This window comes from Ochotona curzoniae, unplaced genomic scaffold, assembly GCF_017591425.1.
Source record: "Ochotona curzoniae isolate NIBS_2020 unplaced genomic scaffold, NIBS_Ocur_1.0 scaffold_4701, whole genome shotgun sequence".
NCBI classification, from domain to species: Eukaryota; Metazoa; Chordata; class Mammalia; order Lagomorpha; family Ochotonidae; genus Ochotona; species Ochotona curzoniae.
This window is the reverse complement of record NW_024467122.1, coordinates 76,525,581-76,544,343: the sequence shown is the minus strand read 5'-3', so window position 1 is coordinate 76,544,343 and position 18,763 is coordinate 76,525,581. Positions and strand designations below refer to the sequence as shown.

At 51.4% G+C, this 18,763-nt stretch overlaps 1 protein-coding gene across 4 annotated transcripts in view; it reads right to left on the bottom strand.

Moving 5' to 3' along the window:
* The window catches only part of ABHD17C (abhydrolase domain containing 17C, depalmitoylase), a 45,402-nt gene extending 35,942 nt beyond the window's left edge, over window positions 1-9,460 (bottom strand). Inside the window, exons 1-2 of one of the 4 annotated variants that reach the window (XM_040969248.1) lie at window positions 9,255-9,460; window positions 8,842-9,197 (exon numbers count right to left, since the gene is read on the bottom strand). In XM_040969248.1, coding sequence (XP_040825182.1) covers window positions 8,842-9,197; window positions 9,255-9,455 — 557 coding nt within the window. In that variant the 5' untranslated portion in view covers window positions 9,456-9,460. Of the gene's footprint in view, window positions 1-8,841 lie in introns of all 4 variants that reach the window. The other 3 variants (XM_040969250.1, XM_040969249.1, XM_040969247.1) reach the window with 3 other exon arrangements.
* Window positions 9,461-18,763: the final 9,303 nt, after the last annotated feature.

Here is an 18,763-nt window from a genome sequence, read left to right as displayed (position 1 = left end):
CCACGGCCCAGCCCACAGGGAGCCGGAACCCAGGACCAACCACATGGGAACAGGAACTCAGAACAGAGGCGACAGCCCGGAGGGGCGGGGTGCCTTGCCTGAAATGACAGTCTGAACTTATTCTGCCCCTGGTTTGCCCTTCTAGTCTTCTTGATTTTTTTTTTAAGATTTACTTATTTTTATTGGAAAGGCAGATATACAGACAGAAAGTGAGACAGAGAGAAAGATTTTCTGTCCACTGGTTCACTCCCCAAGAGGCTGCAATGGCTGGAGCTGAGAGATGATCTGAAGCCAGGAGCCTGGAGCTTCTTCCGGGTTTCCCACGTGGGTGTAGGGTTCCAAGGTTTTGGGCCATTCTCAATTACTTTCCCAGGCCACAATCAGGGAGCTGGATGGAAAGTGGAGTAGCCAGGATACGAACTGGTGCCCATACAGGATCCTGGTGCGTGCAAGGCGAGGACTTTAGCCAACAGGCTACCGCGTTGGGCCCTCTTGAAGTTTTTACTAAGAAAAGGAACTTCTTCCAATAAAGTATCTGATGGCATGTTCTTCGGTGGACAGTTTGTCCAGCTTCATCATAGAATCTAAAAAATTGTCTTTTCCTAATACTTAAACAGAGTGAGTTTCACCAAGTTGTGAGGACCCAGCGACCCAAAGCAGAAAATCTGCAATATCTTAGCATCGTGGGGATAAATCCAATAATTTCCATTAGGCCACATGCAAAAATCTTGTCCTGCTATATTACAGAGCTTCGCAGCCAATGCCATCATTATCACTGCCGAGGGTGAAGGTTGTGGTCACGGCCACCACTTACACTGGAATTTGCATCTGGTCACCAGCCTTAGCAGGCCAGGCCGTGGCCAGCAGTCAGGCCAAACATCTGCGAACAAGCTCTCTGTGGACGCACCCGGAGTTCAGGCTCGCTGTGCGTGTTTTTCTAACAATGCAGCCACCCCAGTTCCACTACGGCAGTTCAACAGTGAAGGAGCAGGTGGCTGATGAGCTTCAGGGCTGCTGTGAGAAAGAGGGCTCCAGACTAGACTCTACCCAGTGATCCGGCCAGTAACCGATACATGCCGCAGAATGAGCGCTGACCGGGAATGACCCCCACTTCCTGGAAACAGAGGTTTCCAATTTCCCCCACGGTGCCAGGGCCCTGGACCACTCTACAGTAATCAATAACATGGGCGGCACCCGGCAGCTGCAGCGCACAGAGCCTGACAAGCCCGGAACCCCCGTGCAAGGCATGATGGGCCCATTCATATTTTAAAAGGAAGCTTGCCACTCAGGTCCCTCAGCCAGCCAAGGTCACACGAGGGATGAGGAGCAGCCAGAAAGTCCTGAACGGCTCAGAGGAGAGAGACAGACAGACAGGTGAGAACGAGACCTGAGGTCGGACTTGCACCCAGCCCAGGCCCTGCTCCCCACTCGGCTCCAAAGGGCTAGAGCTGGAACAGGCAAGGTGGAGGCTGCAGGTGAAGAATGGTTTGTGAGGTAACTGCAGGAACCCCTGGGAGGCTGTAGCCGTTGACGCAAGGCCAGAGCACTTCTTCCTGAGCTGCAGATGAGCCCGAAGTGTCCAGTGCACCTGTTGACCTGAGCTCAAGGTCTCTTCCATGTGCTCTTGGTGCTGACCCAAGCATCAGTTCTCCACCAATGTCATCAACGATCTGATTGCCAGCAATGACTACAGCTATCGTTACTACCACCACCATCATCATTACTACACCAGGACCGCTAGTATTGTTCTTTCCACAGGGACTTGGGAAGGTGAGGAAGCTTGCCTGAGGTCTAACACAGGCAGGGTGTGCCCACCCCCCCAAGCCTGGGTGAGCCCCAAATCTGCCCAACTACAGGGAACATTCTTCCCCAGGGCTCCTCACACAGAAGAGCTGGATGGCCAGCTCCAGTAAAAGTGAAGGAAGAATTCCTTGAGTCCTTTTATGCTAGGGTTCTAACCTGAGGCCCTGAGGGACCCCCTTGCTACACGGATGTTAGAGACAAGTGCACACCACAGATCCCCCCCAGCTGCCAGCAGTCACACTGACCCCTGGCAGCTGGGCAGAAGGACAGAGGCAGCACAAGTGAAGAAATCTTTCTGCTGCAGCCTTTCGCTCCCTGGCCTCCCATGGGTATGCCCACACACGGTCCCAGCCGGCCGTGACGTCACTGCCCCACTGACCTGGTTTAAGGAGGGAACTGTGGCCTGAGCAGCCAGGCCACTTCTCTCTCGTCAGCGCCAACTGGCCGTGTCCCTCACAAGGGGTTGTGTGGAGAGGACTCTGTGCAACCCTGCATCACTTTGGGGCCAGCAGCTGCATGACTCTGAGGTTACAGAAGGGTCCCTTCCCTGTCCCAGCCAGGGCTAACCTAGGGCAACAATGGAGTGAGCCAAGCATGATCACACGGTATGATGCTCTGGGGAGCTGGGGGAGGTAAGGGGTGGCGGACCCACAGTGGGCCTGACACCGGAGCCTGGAGACAGGGGAAGCCTTCAACTCCCAGCTCCAGTCCTGGGGAGCCTCATAAACACAGTCCTGCTCCTTGCAGAGTTCCTTCTAGTGGCTTCCTGGCCACCAAGGTCCTCTGATTCAACCAGCTACATAACTGTGTACAAAAACCACCTTTTTTTTTCCACTCAACCTCCCATAACCGGGGGCCGGTCTTGGCAGAGGCTCTTGGATGTGTGTGTGGGCTGGTACACATTGGCTCTGGTCGCCCGTACATGCACACACAGAGCTGGATATAACTGGCCCACATACCATAGAACACCTGGAACATTTCAAAGCACAGCCAGCAGTGAGGTGCCCCGTGCCAGAATGCCCTCATCAAGAGGCCCCCAGCACTGGCAAGAACAGCAAGTTCAGAAGCACGAGTGCTTGCCCCCAAAGTCCCCTCCCAGGCTCACTCTGCCCATCATGTAGCTGGCTCACGCCCTGCTGGCCCCACGTGTTACTGGAGTGAAATGTGAAGCCAGTGAGGGTGCTGTGAGAGTCACTGCCCGGGAGGGCACGAATGCCTTGCTGAAACATAACAGCTGCTGTAAGAGGTGAAGCAGCTTTGGCAGCCTTGCCCCTTGGAGTGGATCAAGGCCCTAACACACAGCGAGCTCATCATACTCGCTGTCTCCCGTTCCCCCCGCCCTGCCAGCTCATGTACCTGCTGTGTGCAGACACAGCCTTTCTCCACTCCTGAGCACGTGCTGTTCAAAGTGCCAGCTTGGCAGTGCAGACGGGGGCCTCAATGGACATGGAATCTCCCGGCTACTGCCCCGCCTTTGGTTCTGCCAGCCTCCAAAAGTATAAACAAGAATTGTCTATTCTTTTAAACATGATCCAGTCTCAGGACTAAGATGGGGACACTGTGACACAATGTGTCTGCTGCAGTTAGAACTAACTTTGCTGCATTTAGAACTAACTTTCCTGGTTGTGTGCTTATCTAACTTTGGGAAATCATATCTTTAGACAAACTTGGGAATCCTGTTATTTAAACTGATCACACCACAGGAAAAGGAAAAAAAAAAAGCCATGGCTGCTGTCTGACTGATGACCTCCTGGGAGAGCCCATCTGGGCTGAGGTTCTGGGTTCCAAACGGAAGACCACTCCTCACGGGGCAGACTCCTAGCTTCGGGATGAGTGGAGGCAAAACCCACTGCTGAGGGTAAAGTGCTAACAAAATGAACGCTGCCACTCCAAAAGTCAGATTCTGGAGGCTTAAGTGGGAATAGCAATGCCAAGCAGAGGAGAGCAGCTACTAATCTGGGAGAGAGGACAAGAATAGCAGCAGGGGCACAAGGCAGGCGAGTCCCCAAAGAACCACAGCAGAGTGTGGTATAAATGATTTCAGCAGTGGACCAAGGCACCTGCGGCCAAAATGCCACTGCACCACTGCACCACTGCACCACTGGAGTGGGTAGGCTTGGCTTGAAAAGTATTCATCCCAAAGGTAGAGAGACAGAGAGTGAATATGACAGAAAGGCAGCACCCACCTGCTGGTTCACTCCCTGTACGGTAACCATGGTCCCTCGGCTAGGACTAAAGCCAGGAACTCTGTTCAGGCCTCCCACGTGGTGAGTAGGGATCCAATGAGTTGAGCCAGCACCACTGCCTCCCAGGGCCCAGGGTCTGCACCAGCAGGGAGCCAGAGGCAGGGAGTTTGAACCCAGGCATGCCAATGTTGAGAGATGGGCATGCTAACTGCCAAGTTAAATGCCTGCCCCACCATTAGTTTTAAGGCTAAATTTCAGTGAAGACCAAGTTTCCAAGGGTACCTTGAATGAAAGTAAAGGCACTTGGAGAAGAACGCATAGACGAGTTATTCACATTGAAATCCCTTGTCAGATCTTTTGTAGCTGGGTTGCCACGGAAGAGTCAAGTCCCTCAAAATAGAAACATGGGTAGAACCAGTATGCTGTGGAGGTAGCAGAATGACAGCACAGCTTCCAGTTCTGCTGCAAAGAAGCAACCTTGCAGGATGACAGGGGGACGGGGGCCTGAAAAAGCCAGCTAAAGCCTAGGAGAGGGGAGTGGATGCACCCAAGAGAAGGGGCTCCGAGTAGATCCCCTCAAGCACACCCTGCTCTCAAGCACACCAGCCTACTGCTTTCCAATAGGAGGGCTCACACTGCCTGCCCCGAATCCCAAGCCAATACCCTCCCTGCTCTTGGGGAACACCACTATGATGTCTCCTTGTGTCAGCATACTCACCACACGTGCTCATTCTGGTCCCTCACTGGTCTAACTCCCAGGCCTTCTCCCCAGAATGACCCTGCGGTATTCCCCGAGAACTCTGGGAACACCCAGTTAGGTTACATGTTCCCATATGCCCAGAGAGGTAGGTATTTTGCTCTGTGATGGACAGAAGGTGTGCCCGAGGGTGCCACTCCCTATGGGCACGCCACAATTAGTAACCTCACTGGGACCTGGATTTTCCAAACACAGATCCACAGATCACAAGACACAAAGGCGATAAGGTCTGCAGTCACAATGCCTCTGTAATCTACTCTATATGCTCAGCCACAAGAAACAGCCCGGGTTGAACAAAACTCAAAGAGAATTATCTAAGCAGTGTCTGGCCCCACCATGGGTTACTAGCACTGCAGGCAGGACATTAAGCATAGCATCAGCCCTTAGTTATTTTATGATTTATGATTTAATTCAAATGTAGAGTAAATGAATGAGAGAGAAAGAGAGACATTGCTCATCTGTTACACTTCCCAAACAGCTGCAACAGCTGGGGTTGGGCCCAGAAGCTAGAACTCTGCAGTTCCATCTGGGTCTCCTACATGGGTGGCAACGGCCCAAGCACTTGAGCCATCCTCTGCTGCTTTCCCAGGGGTATTAGCAGGGAGCTGGATCTGAAGCAGAGCAGCTAATACTCAGAAGGGAGCTCCAACACAGGATGCTGGCATGGCAGGAGGGACCTAGCTCACTGCATCACACTGCCCACCCCTCTTTGAACTATTTGTTGGTTTACACTTTCAAAACTGGGTGACTCACTCCCTCCGAAATCACAGTCCAGCTCCCGCAGTCTGAAGCTGCTGGGGTCCGCGAGGATCTCTCCTGCTGCTCCCCTGTCCCCGCAGAACACACAGCCAGGGGCCCGGAAGTGCCCCTTCCCCTTCAGCCCCAGGCAGGCAGCTCATCAGACTAAAGCTGTCAGCGCTTCACCCCCCAAATGGAGCCACTGCACGGGGCTCCCACAGAGACAGCCCTCATTTCACAGTGTCCTTGCCACAAATAGTTCTCCGTGAGCGCAAGCCACACCTTCTCGTGTCCCAGGAACGCAAGGGTGAGACGTGTCCTCGGCTTAGGCCTTCCCACGGAGCCCAAGCTCTCCCCAGTGTCCCACCTGACTCCTTCAGACCCCACCTCCATTCTACACCTTTTCCAGGGATTGTTCACATGCTTACGATGCTCACGCATGGCCCAAACAGCAACAATTAATCACGGTCCTCACTCCAAATGTACTTGTTCTTGGGTTCTTTGGGAGTTCTTGCCCACCCTGTCACTCACCACTGCAGGGGACTCAGAGACAAAGGAGTACACACCTGGTGGTATTCAACTCTGGCTGGGAAACTCTTACAGTAGGCCCAGGAGCTGGCACAGATAGGTGATGAGAAAAGGTGGCAAGAAATACCAAGGATCAATGCAGACAACTTATATCATAAGAACATCAACATAACGAATACAGTACTGCTCAGACCTCAAGCCAGCACATCTGAGCTCCTTCTCGCGGTGCGCCGATACTCATGGATACTAAATTCTGGAACTGCAATATGATCCAATTCCTTGCAAGAATCTGACTTGGGAAGCACTGGATGTGTCCCACTTATTTGCAGGGCACCTGTGTGAACAGCTCATTAAGGAAATGCTGGGTGAGTGCCATGAACTCGGTACTCATCGCAACATGGCACTGAGCACAGGAAAAGTGGGAGATGCCAAAGGTGGCTACATCTGGGCAGGATGGAGTCAGATGGGGTGCTCTGAGCAGAGCAGGATGGTACAGCTGTGAGTGGGAGGAGGCAGGCAGGGTGCTGGGCCTGGAGCTGTGTGGCTGAGTAGTGCTGATAGGTCCACCTGATGCTGGGGAATGACCTAAAGGCAGAGATGGAGTTGACCCGGCATGAGTCTAGCTCTCCAAGGCCTCTCCTGGGAAAGTCACAGAAAAGAAAGATTCCTCAGAGGTGACACCTGGGTTGGAGGGGTCAGAAGGCAAATCTGACCCTGTCACAGGATAGGTGATTGGGGAAAGGTGTGCACCTGCCGTGGCAGTGACCCAAACACTGCTGTAAATGGATGGGGGCGGAGTGCGTTCCAGGAAAAACAGAGAGCTGAGCAAAGGGGGAAAGACTGCAGGAAGGGGTGGAGGTGCTGATTAGCTTCTGAGTCAGGTAACCCAGGCACATAAATGCAACTCTTGAGAAACCCGACCTGCAGGACCAAGAGGTACAGTGGAAACAGTACTAAATTAGTAGTCCAGAGAAGCCCCGTGGTCCACTGGGTGGTGATCATTCTGTCAAACGAGAGACCACCCAGGAGCGGGGACATCCGTGTGGCAGCTCCTGGCCAGTACTCTCATCTTGGTCAGCTGGAGTTCAGCAGTTCAGATTCTGCTATATGTTACCCCAACTTAAAAAAAAAAATGCAGTTTGTGAAACACCTGCTTCAGATACACACACATAGTTGTGGAAGTGTGTGCTCGAACAAGATGCCAAAAAATGTTTCTTTGGGGGCCCACTGCATAAAGCGTCCACAATACCCAGAACAAGACGGATAGGTTTCTTCATTGAGACTTCAACTTCTACCTTCCAGGTGAATAAACCGATGTAGACACGCGATCTGGCAGAACATCAAATCCTGGGCAAAAGTCACATACACCATCAGCTAACTCAGAGTTTTAACAGAAGCCAAAACAAGGCTCATTAACTCAACTGAATATAACACACGTCTCCAGGAAATAAACACGCCTCAGATACCCGGTCACAGGCACACCTGCCTAGAAGGGCCAAAGGGTGAGTCTAACTGATTTCCTTTTACTCTGGACACACACCAAGGAGCCATGTCCTACGGAAATGTTCATACAAAACCTAACCAGAGTAGGATTTGGGGATTTTACTAGACAAAAAGGGTCCAGCGCCAACCGTACCTCTGCTCCGCTCCCCAAGAGCTGACAGTGTGTGACAGAAACTTTTGAAAGCCTTTACTGAACAGGTGGCGTTCTCCTACTGCACACTCCAACCCAGTACACCTGCAGCTGCCCTAGCCCACCTGCCAAAGCAACAACCCCAGTGAGTACACTTCCCGAACAGGGACTGCAGCTTAAACACCAAGGGCCCTCCTGGTTGGGCACATCATCCTCCCAGGGAGGCAGCAGGCATCTATACAAATACGTGTGGGCACAAAGTCCTCAACGGCAGGCCAGCTGCCAGAGCCCAGCAAACTGCTTCTGATACAAACCACAGCCACCGGAGCGCCTGACTTGGACTTCTGGGCACATTTTTGTCCCTAGAAACCCAGTCTCAATGTGCATACACCTTGGGCATTGTCATCACCAACTGCCACAAGGCAGCCGCTTAAGGTCACAGCCGTTAAAGCTGGGGCAGACGGCTGGCCAGACTTTTGTCTCAGTCCAGAAGGAAACTCAAGTCTTTGCCAGATCTAACCCCCACACCATGCCCACACTTGATGTTCAGCTCAATACTCACTCAATACTTTGCGGTGCTGTATGTTCTCTCAAGGTCAAGGGAGTCCCCAGCCCCTACAAGACTTCAAAACTCACCCTGGTTGGCATGAAGACTGCATGGTATGCCCAGCTATCCAGCCCTACCTGGAGGCTGACCCTCCAAGGAACACAGACAGTATCCTGGGGGGTCACTTGTGCACCCAGAAAGTCTCTTGGAGGCCACCATATTCTGACCCAGACCTCTACAGGGAAGCAAGCAGAGGTGAGGACGACTCCCATGCCTTGTCCAAGGTCACAGCTGGGCTCAAGGCCCTCAGGTGGGGGTGTGTAGCTGTGACAAACTAAGCACAAACCTTCTTGCTTCTTATTGCCCCTGTAACACACACACACACACACACACACACGCCCTCCCCAGTTGCGATGACCATGAGCCCCAAGATCCCAGCTGGTGCCAAGCTGAGGCAGTTAACTTTGGCTCCAGACCTGGGCTCTCCAGGAACCCCTGGCACTGGAGGGGAGCTAGCAGAGGGTGAGCGCGGAGGCCCAGAGACCCACAGAGCCTGGGAGGAGTGGACCCTGAACAACCCGCCCCCCACCACCCACCCTGCATGTCCCAGGCCTCCAGCCGAGTCTAGGGACCCCACCGCCGGGCTCACCGGGTGCGCAGTGCCTGCCACGCGGCGTCAATGTCGGCGTACAGGTTCTTCTCGGAGGGTTTGCCCGAGCTCACGCCGTAGCCCGAGTAGTCGTAGGAGAAGATGTTGCAGTTGATGCGAGAGCCGAGGCCGATGTAGAAGCTGCACATCTGGCCCAGGTCCACAGCGTTGCCGTGCGAGAAAAGCAGCGTGTAGCGACTGGAGGGCGCGCAGCGCACGAACATGCAGCCCAGCCGGTTGTCCCGGGCCGTGCGCGAGAAGAAGACCTCGACGGCGTCCAGCTCGCGCTGCGAGTACTGCCAGTCGGCGCGCTCGCTCAGGTGCAGGCTGCACGCTCCGGGCGCCGCGCCCGGGCCCTCCTCGGCCGCCGCCGCCGCCGCTGGAGGAGGTTGGGCCGCGCCGGGAGCAGCGGCGGCAGAGGCGGGTGCCTGAGCCGGGGCCGCGGCGGAGGGCGCGCCCGGGCCACGCTGCTCGGGCGCCAGCACCGTGTAGGTGGGCTCGGGCGGCAGGAAGGCCAGCTTGGCGGCGATGCGGCTCGGGCAGGGCGGGCAGCAGAAGAGCCAGCACAGCTCACCCAGCGAGAAGCCGTTCATCCTGGGGCCTGGCTCGGGCATCGGGGCGGCCTGGCGCCCGCCACCGCCGCCGCCGTCGCCGGCCCGGGGGAGCAGGGCGCGCGACGACGAGGCGACGGGCGAACGAGCGCGAGCGCGCGCCGAGGGCGGAGGACGGAGAGGCGGGGCCGGCGCGGCGCTGGTGCTCGCGGGCAGCCGGGGCTGGGTCAGCGGCGGCCCCGCGGGCCGGGCGAGGCGCGGGCGGCCGGGGCCGGCGTGCGGCACACAAAGCCCGCGGCGGCGGTGGCGGCGGCGGCGGCCATGGCCGGCTCGTGCGCGCCCCCCGCCGCCGCCACTTCCGGGTTACCGCGCCGTGGCGGCCCCCAGGGGAGGGCGCGGGCGCGGCAGGTGGGCGGGGTTCCCGGCCGCCTCCCGCATCCTGTCCCCGCACCTCCTCACGGGGTATGAGGGGACCGTGTGCTTCCCTGGCTGCTCAGGTGTGCAGGTGCCCAAAGCCTCCCCCATCCAAGTTTCTTTCGAGTATGCAGGTGCGAGGGGAGCTGGAGTGTCTACCTGCCAGTGTGTGCGGTTTTATGAATTGGCCTGAGCCACCTGCAGGTCTGAAGCGCCTAATGGGGAGGCCTGGGTGAGTTGCCCTGTTACCCCATCACCGCGTCTATTCAGGTGGCGACGGAGTGTGACTGGAGCTTCGGCCAGTTGTCTCTGGACCGTGCTGCGTTCACCATGAGCCACGGGCCCATCTGGGGTTGGCTTCATGACCATGACTGGGTCCTGAGTGCCCTTGGCAGTGTGGTTTCACCAGGGTTGTTTAGGGATCAGGATTTTTCATTGGTTTTAGGACGGAAACTCTCCCCCCCCCCCCCAAATCACCTGGACCTTGTATGTTGTAAGGCACAATGCAGGGAGCCCCTTCTCCTGGGCTTAGAGGGTTAGGTTCTCACAGACTAAAGGGGGCAGGGACTGTCAGTGTGCTCAGCTCACCATGCAGGTCCCTGGTTGGTGTGGGTTTTTTGTGACCTTGCTTAGCCTTTGGCTGGTGTTCTTTTGGGAATTTGGCTGATGGCAACTTGGGTGTGACTGCTGGCTCAGGGCTAAGATTCCTGGAAAAGCTCCCAAGACAAGAGGCGATACCCGGCCTCCCGGGGTGGTGGTGGCGGTGGGGGGTTGGGGGGAGGTGGCATCACTGTCTCCATTCTGTGAGTTTGTTTTAGTAACAGACTAATTTTTGCAGTGGTAACAACAGGACCAGGAGAATGTGAGCTAAGTGAGAGTGGGAGGCTGGGATATAGTGGAGCCAGGACTCGCCTGGTATGTAGCATGGTTGTAATGCCATGACATAGGTGTGTGTGCGTGTGCACCCAGGTATGGGGCCTGGGAGTCTGAGTCCTGATGATGGTTTAAATCCACCTGTGTCCTGGCAGGTACTGTCTGATGATTTTTTTTTTTTTTTGAAACATAACTGTTGGTGTTTTCAATCCGTGTATGTCAGAGTGCTACTGTCACGGAGACTCAACATATCCCGGCTGCTAAATCGCCCCCCAGGAACCCACAGGAGATGCCCTTCTCGGACTTGTGGTTTGTCTCGGGAAGAATTCTTACTTTGGCAGAGATGAGTTTTGAGCACTGTGTCTGAGTGCTGGTGTCCTTCCTCACCCCCAGCCAAGCCGTGGCTCAGCAGGATTGCATTTCCTGATTTAAAAACCTTGTACTCTGTTCCGTGGTGGTGTACTATGCCCAGAGTACCTTGTTTCTTGTGCTCTTAGTAGGGGGTATTTCCAAAAGTTCATGGGAAATGAAACTGCAGAGAGAGAGAGAGAGAGAGAGAGAGAGAGAGAGAGAGAGAGAGAGAGATCTTGCGTTGGCTGGTTCACTTCCTCAATGCTCAGGGCAGCTAAGGCTGGCCAGGCTGAAGCCAGGAACCACCTGTCTGGATCTCCTGTGTAGGTGACATGGACCAAGCTCTCGTGCCATCAGCTGCTGCCTCCCAGGATGCACATTGGCAGGAAGCTGGATCAGAAGGAGAGGAATCTCAAGTCAAGCCAGCTACTCCGATATGGAATGTATCCCTCCATCCCCTCCTTCCTCCATCCTCTTCTCTTCTCTGAAAGGTAGAAATACACAGAGAGAGGTCTTTCATCTGCTGGCTTACTCCACTCGTAGCCACAGCTGCTGAATCTGGGACCACCCAAAGCCAGAATGCAAGTCTTTCACATGGGTGCAGTGGCTCAAAGACTTTGGGCCCTTTTTAGTGGCCTTCCCTGGCCATTATAGGGAGCTGGATGGGAAGTGGAGCTGCTGGGACTCAAACTGGCACCCATATGGGATGCTGGCACCCATAAGGCAGAGACTTAACTTGCTATACCATGGTGCCCCCCCATCATCTTAACTGCTGCATCAAACACTGACTCCCCTTAAATCAGTTCATTTTGATGCAAAAACATTGTGAATTTATGAAAATGCATAATGCTGAATAATTAATGGAGAAACTATGCATGGATTTGAAAAAATTGTACACCAAAATAAACTTACTTTTTAAATTCTTTTCTTCAGCAAACTTTAAAGAATATCCTCACATGTATGCAATACTTCTTATGCTCATAGCACTCTCTGTGTTAGTTGCTAAAGCTACAAAGATAAGCAAGACAGTCCCTATTCTCACTTATCTTATGACCCAATTAGGACAATAGCAGAAGATTCAAAATAATTTCTTATGTGCCTAGGGTGCGGAAAAAAAAACTCCACTGCTCCTGAAAGCTGGGGAGCTAGTCATGATTCCTAGTTTTGTGCTGGTCTTTCTGTGGAGGAGTCCCAGGCTTAGACAAGTACATCACCCCCTGGTCTGATTCAGGACTTGAGGAGAAGGCTGGACACTGTGAAGGCAAGGGTTTCTAACCAGTGCAAGTGGGGGGAGGGGCGGGGGATAGCAACCAGCCTTTCTCAAATACCACTCCACCCACCTGTCTTTTGATAAGAGTTGAATAGCAGACAATTCTTGAGAAAGAGCCTCAAGTACTAGTCTTTGTGCTGCTAATGGAAAAGCCAGCCGTTCTATTTCAAGCGGGTCTAGAGGCAGTCTTAACATCTTTAGGAAAATTAAAGAGCCAGGTATTGTTTATTTATACCTCCTCTTATGCCACAAAGGATTTGTGGAGTGTAATTCCAACCAGTCAAGACCTAAGTAAATAGAAGACTGGCTCTGCTTTTCCTGCTGTTAGAAGGCTGCACAGGGATGGGCAGCTGGAGAACTCATTACCCAGCAAAGCATGTTGGTTCCAGCTAGTATGTACATTGCATTGAGATTCACATGGCGTAAGGCAGAGCTACCAGGCAGCTCTCCTGTTGCGCCACGTGGAGCCAGGGGTGAAATGAGTGTGGCCTGCTGGGGAGAGCAGAAGCGTGCCCAGGAACGAAAAGTATCATTAGCTCAGCACACCTCTGACAGGTGTGTCACAGCCTTGGCTGGAACATACCACATGGAGAAAACACGTCGTTTTAATTTATTTGACAGGCAGAGACAAGTGGAGAGAGAATCTTCCTTCTGTTGCTCCACTCTCCAGATGCCCATTCCAGGCTTAACCACTGTGCCAAACACCGTAGTTTAACACAGGCCCTTTTGACACGGTAGGTGACCTCCTATGCCAGTCTGGCAGCAGATAATGACTCAAATGCTTGGGCCCCTGCCACCCACATGGGAGACCTCAATGGAGTTTTGGGCTCCAGCACTCATCCTGGCCCTAGCCCAACTCTGTGGCCATTTGGGGAGTGAACCAATGAATGCAATCTCTCTCTCTCTCTCTTTCTCTTTCTCTCTCTCTCTGCTGCAGATTGAAATCCACCAGTCATCTTTCAAAGCTTCAAGCCTTTTATGTCATTGAAATTTTTCATTTGTTTTTGGTACCTAATGCAGACATAGTATCTTGTTCTTAACTGCCTTTTCAACAAAAGGAGATTTCTGTTGAGAACTCGTGAAACCACTTATACCTAAACCCTGCTTGCTCCTCCATAGAAAGACGTTTAAGGAGATTTTTTTTTGATTGTTTTTGTTTGTTTGTTTTGAGGCACTGTCTGTTAAATGAACACATCTGGTGTGGAAAGAAACTAGAAATTTCTGTTTCTGAAAATAGGATCCCTGATGATGCAAGTCTGTCCTGGGGACCTGTGCTGGCGTTTCTTAGGGAAGGGACCTCCGGGTACAGGTTTTGCCAGAACCTTTTCCAGCCTGCAGGCTGTTCTGCCAAGTGTTGTTGGTGAGGTCCCTAGGACCCCTCTGGGGTGAGAGCACTGAACCCCACACAGTGCTAAGCCAGCATGGCCCAGAGAAAAAGGGGCAGAAGTAAAACACCAGGCACCTTCAAGAACACCTGTGTGTTCACATTCCCTATCCCGGTCGAGTGTGTGTCCTCAAGCCTGCTACTTATATCCTCTCACATCTGCATGGATCCCTAGCAGGGGCCCAGGTACTAGCCCTGACCGCAGGCTTTGGGGTGGGTGCACCGTCTGACAATGTGACTGTGTCCATCCTGTTTTTCTGTGCAAGCCACTCCCAGCCTTCTGTCTCAGTACCATGCATCGTGGCACCTTGCCACATGGTCTGCCAATTGGCTTGGATTACATTTCTGGCATTTCTAATGGCTTTTTAAAACTGTGCAAATGTGTCACTGTGAGACCGGATTCATTCAGTAATGCGTCTGTTCCCGCTTCAGCGATTTTCCAAGGCGGGAAGTGAGAAGGGACAGACAGCCTCCCGTGTGCTGAGCTTGCAGCTCTGACTCTAGGTTGATAGCAAATACTAAGTCGGAATCCATTTCTGGGCTTTTCAGAATTTCAATAGTTGTACTTTAAAATAGCATACATGAAAGGTTAATCCCTACTGTTATTCCCATGAAATTACAATAGTTACTATTACCTGCATACTCTGAGAAATAGTAATGCCAGCATAGGACCAGGCAAACAAACCACATATGGTTGGAATTTTCAAAATAGTGAGGATACATTACTCCATTGCTTAAACAGTTGGAAAAAAAAATAGTATCTTCAGTTCTGAACATCCAAAGGTCTAAGTTTGGGGGACTAGCATTATGGCATAGTACGTTAAGCCACTGCGTGATACTGCCACCCTATACAAGTCCCAATTGTTCCATATGAGCTCCCTGTTAGTGTCTCTGGGAAGGCAGTGGAAGGGAGCTGGGAGATGCCAGGGGAGTATCAGACTCCTGGCTTTAGTCTAGCCAGCCCAGGCCATTGCAGCCATTTGGAGAGTAGACCAGCAGATCAAAGATTTCTCTGTCTCTGTCTCTCTTTTTTTCTCTTCTTGCATGCATACATGACACGTGCTTTTTTTCTCTCCCTCTCTGTAACTCCGCCTTTCAAATATATTTTGAAAAAAAGATTTTTTTTTGGTGAAAGCAAAAGACAACTGGAAAATCATAAATCAAAATTTTATTATTTTGAGCATAATAGCAAAGGTGGAAACCACGGAAGAAAAGACAGGCAGTTTGACATATAAATTGTCAGTGTTTTCTATATTGAAAGACTTGAATTAATGTTGAAGATTTTCTAGGGGAAAAAAGAAAGCCCTGTGGGTGGCTGGTGGGAGGGAGGCTGTGTAAGCCATGAGACGGTGATATTGAATGTGGGTTGTGAAATCATGGACCTCCACTTCTGTATATGCTTCAAATTTTTAATCGTGAGAAATTTACATTTAAAGAAATCTCCAGGATTTTGACAAACTTCAAAGCACCCTAGTAGGGTGATGGGGGAATGGTCAAAATACACAGCTAAACATTCTAGTAAAAGGAGTACCAAACTGGTAATCATAGAAGGTGTATTTTTGAACCTTCTTGAATGGCTCAAAATAATCATTAAAAAAGATTAAGGAACACCGGTGCTCTGTTGGACACAGTGTGGAAATACAAACACTTTCATGTACAGTTTTCTGACGGAAGTGTTCCTTGGTAGAAGTTTCTGGAAGGAAACTTGACGGTACATATCAAAAGGCTTAAAAACATACCAAGCTTGCAAGCTGGTAACACAGGCTGGAATTTAGTCTAAGGAAATAACTCATTTTTCACATAGGTTTTAAATAGTAGGATGTTTATGACAGTGCTGCTTATAATAGCCAAAAGACTCTAATTGTTAACATCAAAGACTCGAGCAGTAAATAACCATCCCGCCAGACAATAGATTATGTGTCATCAAAACTGAAGCTCAAGAATTCTATTTATTATTGTAGCTAACTATCCACAGTATGTGGAATGGAAATAGAACACAAAATAGGTACAATGTGTAAACACACCCAAAAAATCTGAGACCCGATGAGAGTGGGATTATGGTTTGTCAGCTGGGTTTGGTGTAGGAGCTGTTTTTAATGTATGCATCTATTCTACAACTTCTAAACATGAATTAATTTTATCATTAAGATAGAAAAGGCTTTACACCAAACACATAACAAAGGAGGAATGACTGTAACTTAGAAGATGAGGATGTTGTAATTATTGTAAGGTGCTTCAGAAGTTAATATGCCATGGACAATTTTATTTTACTGCAAAAATAAACTCATCACAGCTGAGTTCGACTGAATTCCAGCCAGACCTACTGTGAGCTAGAATCCAAGTCGTTCTGCAGCAAACACAAACGTGAGCATGATGGATCTCGATCTCTCTCTCTCTCTCTCGCTCTCTCTCTCTCCCTCTCCTTCTTTCTTCCTCCTTCTCCCCTCTCCCCCTCTCTCCCCATCTCTCCCAACTCTCCCCTCTCTCCACAGGTTACCATTGTCCAAGCTTTCTCTGTGCTGGTTTTAACTTCATGTGTCACCTTGATGGAGCCTGGCTGATGAGATAGTTTTTCTAGGTGGATCTGCAATGGTCGTTTTCTGTAAGAGATCAGCATTTGAACCAGAGGGAAGGCAAGCAGCATCCACCCGGCGATGGCCTGCGGGGAGCAAACTAGTGTGGGGTTGGTTCTCTGCCAGCCATTATCATGGCTCTCATCCCTGCAGACTGCAAGCCTGCCTCCTGCCCCTCCACCCACCTGCCTTCCTTCTTCCTCCCACTTTGCAAACAGTAGATCTTGGGCCATCCTGGCCTGGGTCTGGGTCAGGGTGTGAGCCAGTTCCTGCGGTCCAGCCTTGTATCTCATCCTGCATGAAGCCAGTAAGTCCTGTGTCTGGGAGGGGGAGCTCCTCACAGCTCAGGACCTTGTACTGGTCCTCAGGGGGAAGTTTGTGCAGCCACTGCTCTCTTCTTCACCTCCCTTCTCCACCCGCTTACCCTTAGGGGCCACGGCTTGCAGAGGGAGTTATCACTGAGCACTGATATAGTTTCCAGGAACAACACAGGGTTAGTGAAAGGGTCACAGAGCGGAGTGGGCTGTGGGCTTGCTCTCGTGAGGAGGACTCGAGCTGTGGTGTCCATCTCAGGTGACCAACCAACAAGTGCTGTGCTTGGTTCTGAGCTGGGGTCAGTGGCAGGCACCTGCTCAGAGCTGGGCCGTGAGGGGAGTAGAGGTAACACTAACCCAAAGAACAGTATAGAGAAAGCGGAAGAGCAAAAAGGCATGGGCCCTTGAGGGGACCAAGAAATAGTCAATTTGTGCAGTGTTGAAGGCCAGACATGGGGAGGGATGTAACAGGAAGAAGGCTTGTTTCCTTCCTAGAATGTGCTCCACCTCAGTGTTCAACCCCTTAATACTGGAGCCTGGACTTAAACTTCACACATCACAAGGAGCTTGACAAAGTAGAGCAAAAGGAACACGCCTGCCTTCTTTAGACCCTGTGCCCAGTTTCCATCAATGCTACTTGAATTAGGGCTTGTTTAGTAAGAAACTAAATATCTCTTGACCACAACTAGGTCACACAGCCAAGATAAACACAGTGGGGTGGCGGGGGGTGAGGATGGCTGGGAGAAAACACGGGAGCGACATGTGAATATTAGCAGCGATTGTCTTCGGCTGTAAAACTCTGGGTAATGTTGATGTATTTACTCCGACTCCCCTGTGGTTTTCAGATGCTCAACAGTGAACTTCATTACTTTAGAATGTCAAACAAGAAAATGAGCATTATTTGCTAATGCCTCCTGGGCCCCGCTGAAAAGCTTTCATTTTTTTTTTTTTTATTTCATTTGTATAGGCCACAGTGAGACATTGAAATATTTAGAATGCAGCAGTCTCATCTGGTTTGGGAGGAGAGCCCAGGGCTGTGTGTAGTGGTGTCTGTCCAAAACATCTTTTTGCTGCCTTCCTCCAGGAGTTCTAAGAACTTCCAGTATGAGGTACCACCTGGCCCTTAGCCACCTGCTAGCAAACACTCTCCTTGGCATCCTTTCTCTTTGGCCAACAGTGCTTCCAGATCTGCTCCCCTTCCTAGTCCAGCTCTGCCTCGCTCACTCTGCAGGCAGCTACAGGTGACTTGTACCATGTGGCTTCTCTCAACCCTGGGCGATTAGGTGTGGTGGGCATAGGGATGAGGGTTCACCATACCTTTATAGAGACCCTAAAAAAATGGGGTAATGTCTTCTAAAATCAGAGGGAAAATAAAGCCAACATGTGAACATACTTTCAAAAGTTTGTGTGGGGAGGGGAAGCAGACTGAAAGATGGTTAATTTGAATTTAAAAAATGGGATGGCATTGTGTCACCATGGCCTTTGACACTAACATTTCGTTTTGGAGCACCTTTTCTACTCCCAGCTGCTCTGGTTCCAATCTCGCTCCCTGTATTGCACCTGGGAATGCAACAGAGGATTTCCCTCGTGGGAAATCTTTGGATAGGCCCAGCCCTGGCCTCCTTTGTGGTCATTTGGGTAGTGAACCAGCAGATGGAAGGATTCCCTCTGTTGTTCTGCCTTTCAAATAAGTAAAATTTATCCAAAAAGTAGAAAGCCATATTTTTCCCCATAAATTTCTTGCTCGTGAACTGTTTGAAGACCTCTTGTGGAATACTGCTGTGTTCGTGTGATCTTCAAACACAATTTTTCACATTTTTACAATGGGCAGGCAACATGAGACCAAAATGCTTGAAATTCCAGAAAGGTATAACGTGACTACCATTCCTGCTCACAACGCCTTCCGTCTTGGAGAGGATGTAGTAACTTCTCCCTTCCTAAAATAAACTCCTCCCCAGCAGTGCCACTGACCCCCCACCTTCATGGGCCATTCTAGAAACTTCTTTCTTTTCTATCACACTTCAGTCTCTCCTGGCTCCTGGATTTTCCCTCCTGCTGCCAAAGATGCCCAAGTCTCTCTCACATACAAGCCAGCCCTGCCCTTCCTTGTGTCCCCTGAACTCCTCAAGCTTCTAGGCACTTTGTGGGAGATCACTCCTGGACCTCTGCCTGTTACCTAGTGAGCATGACTC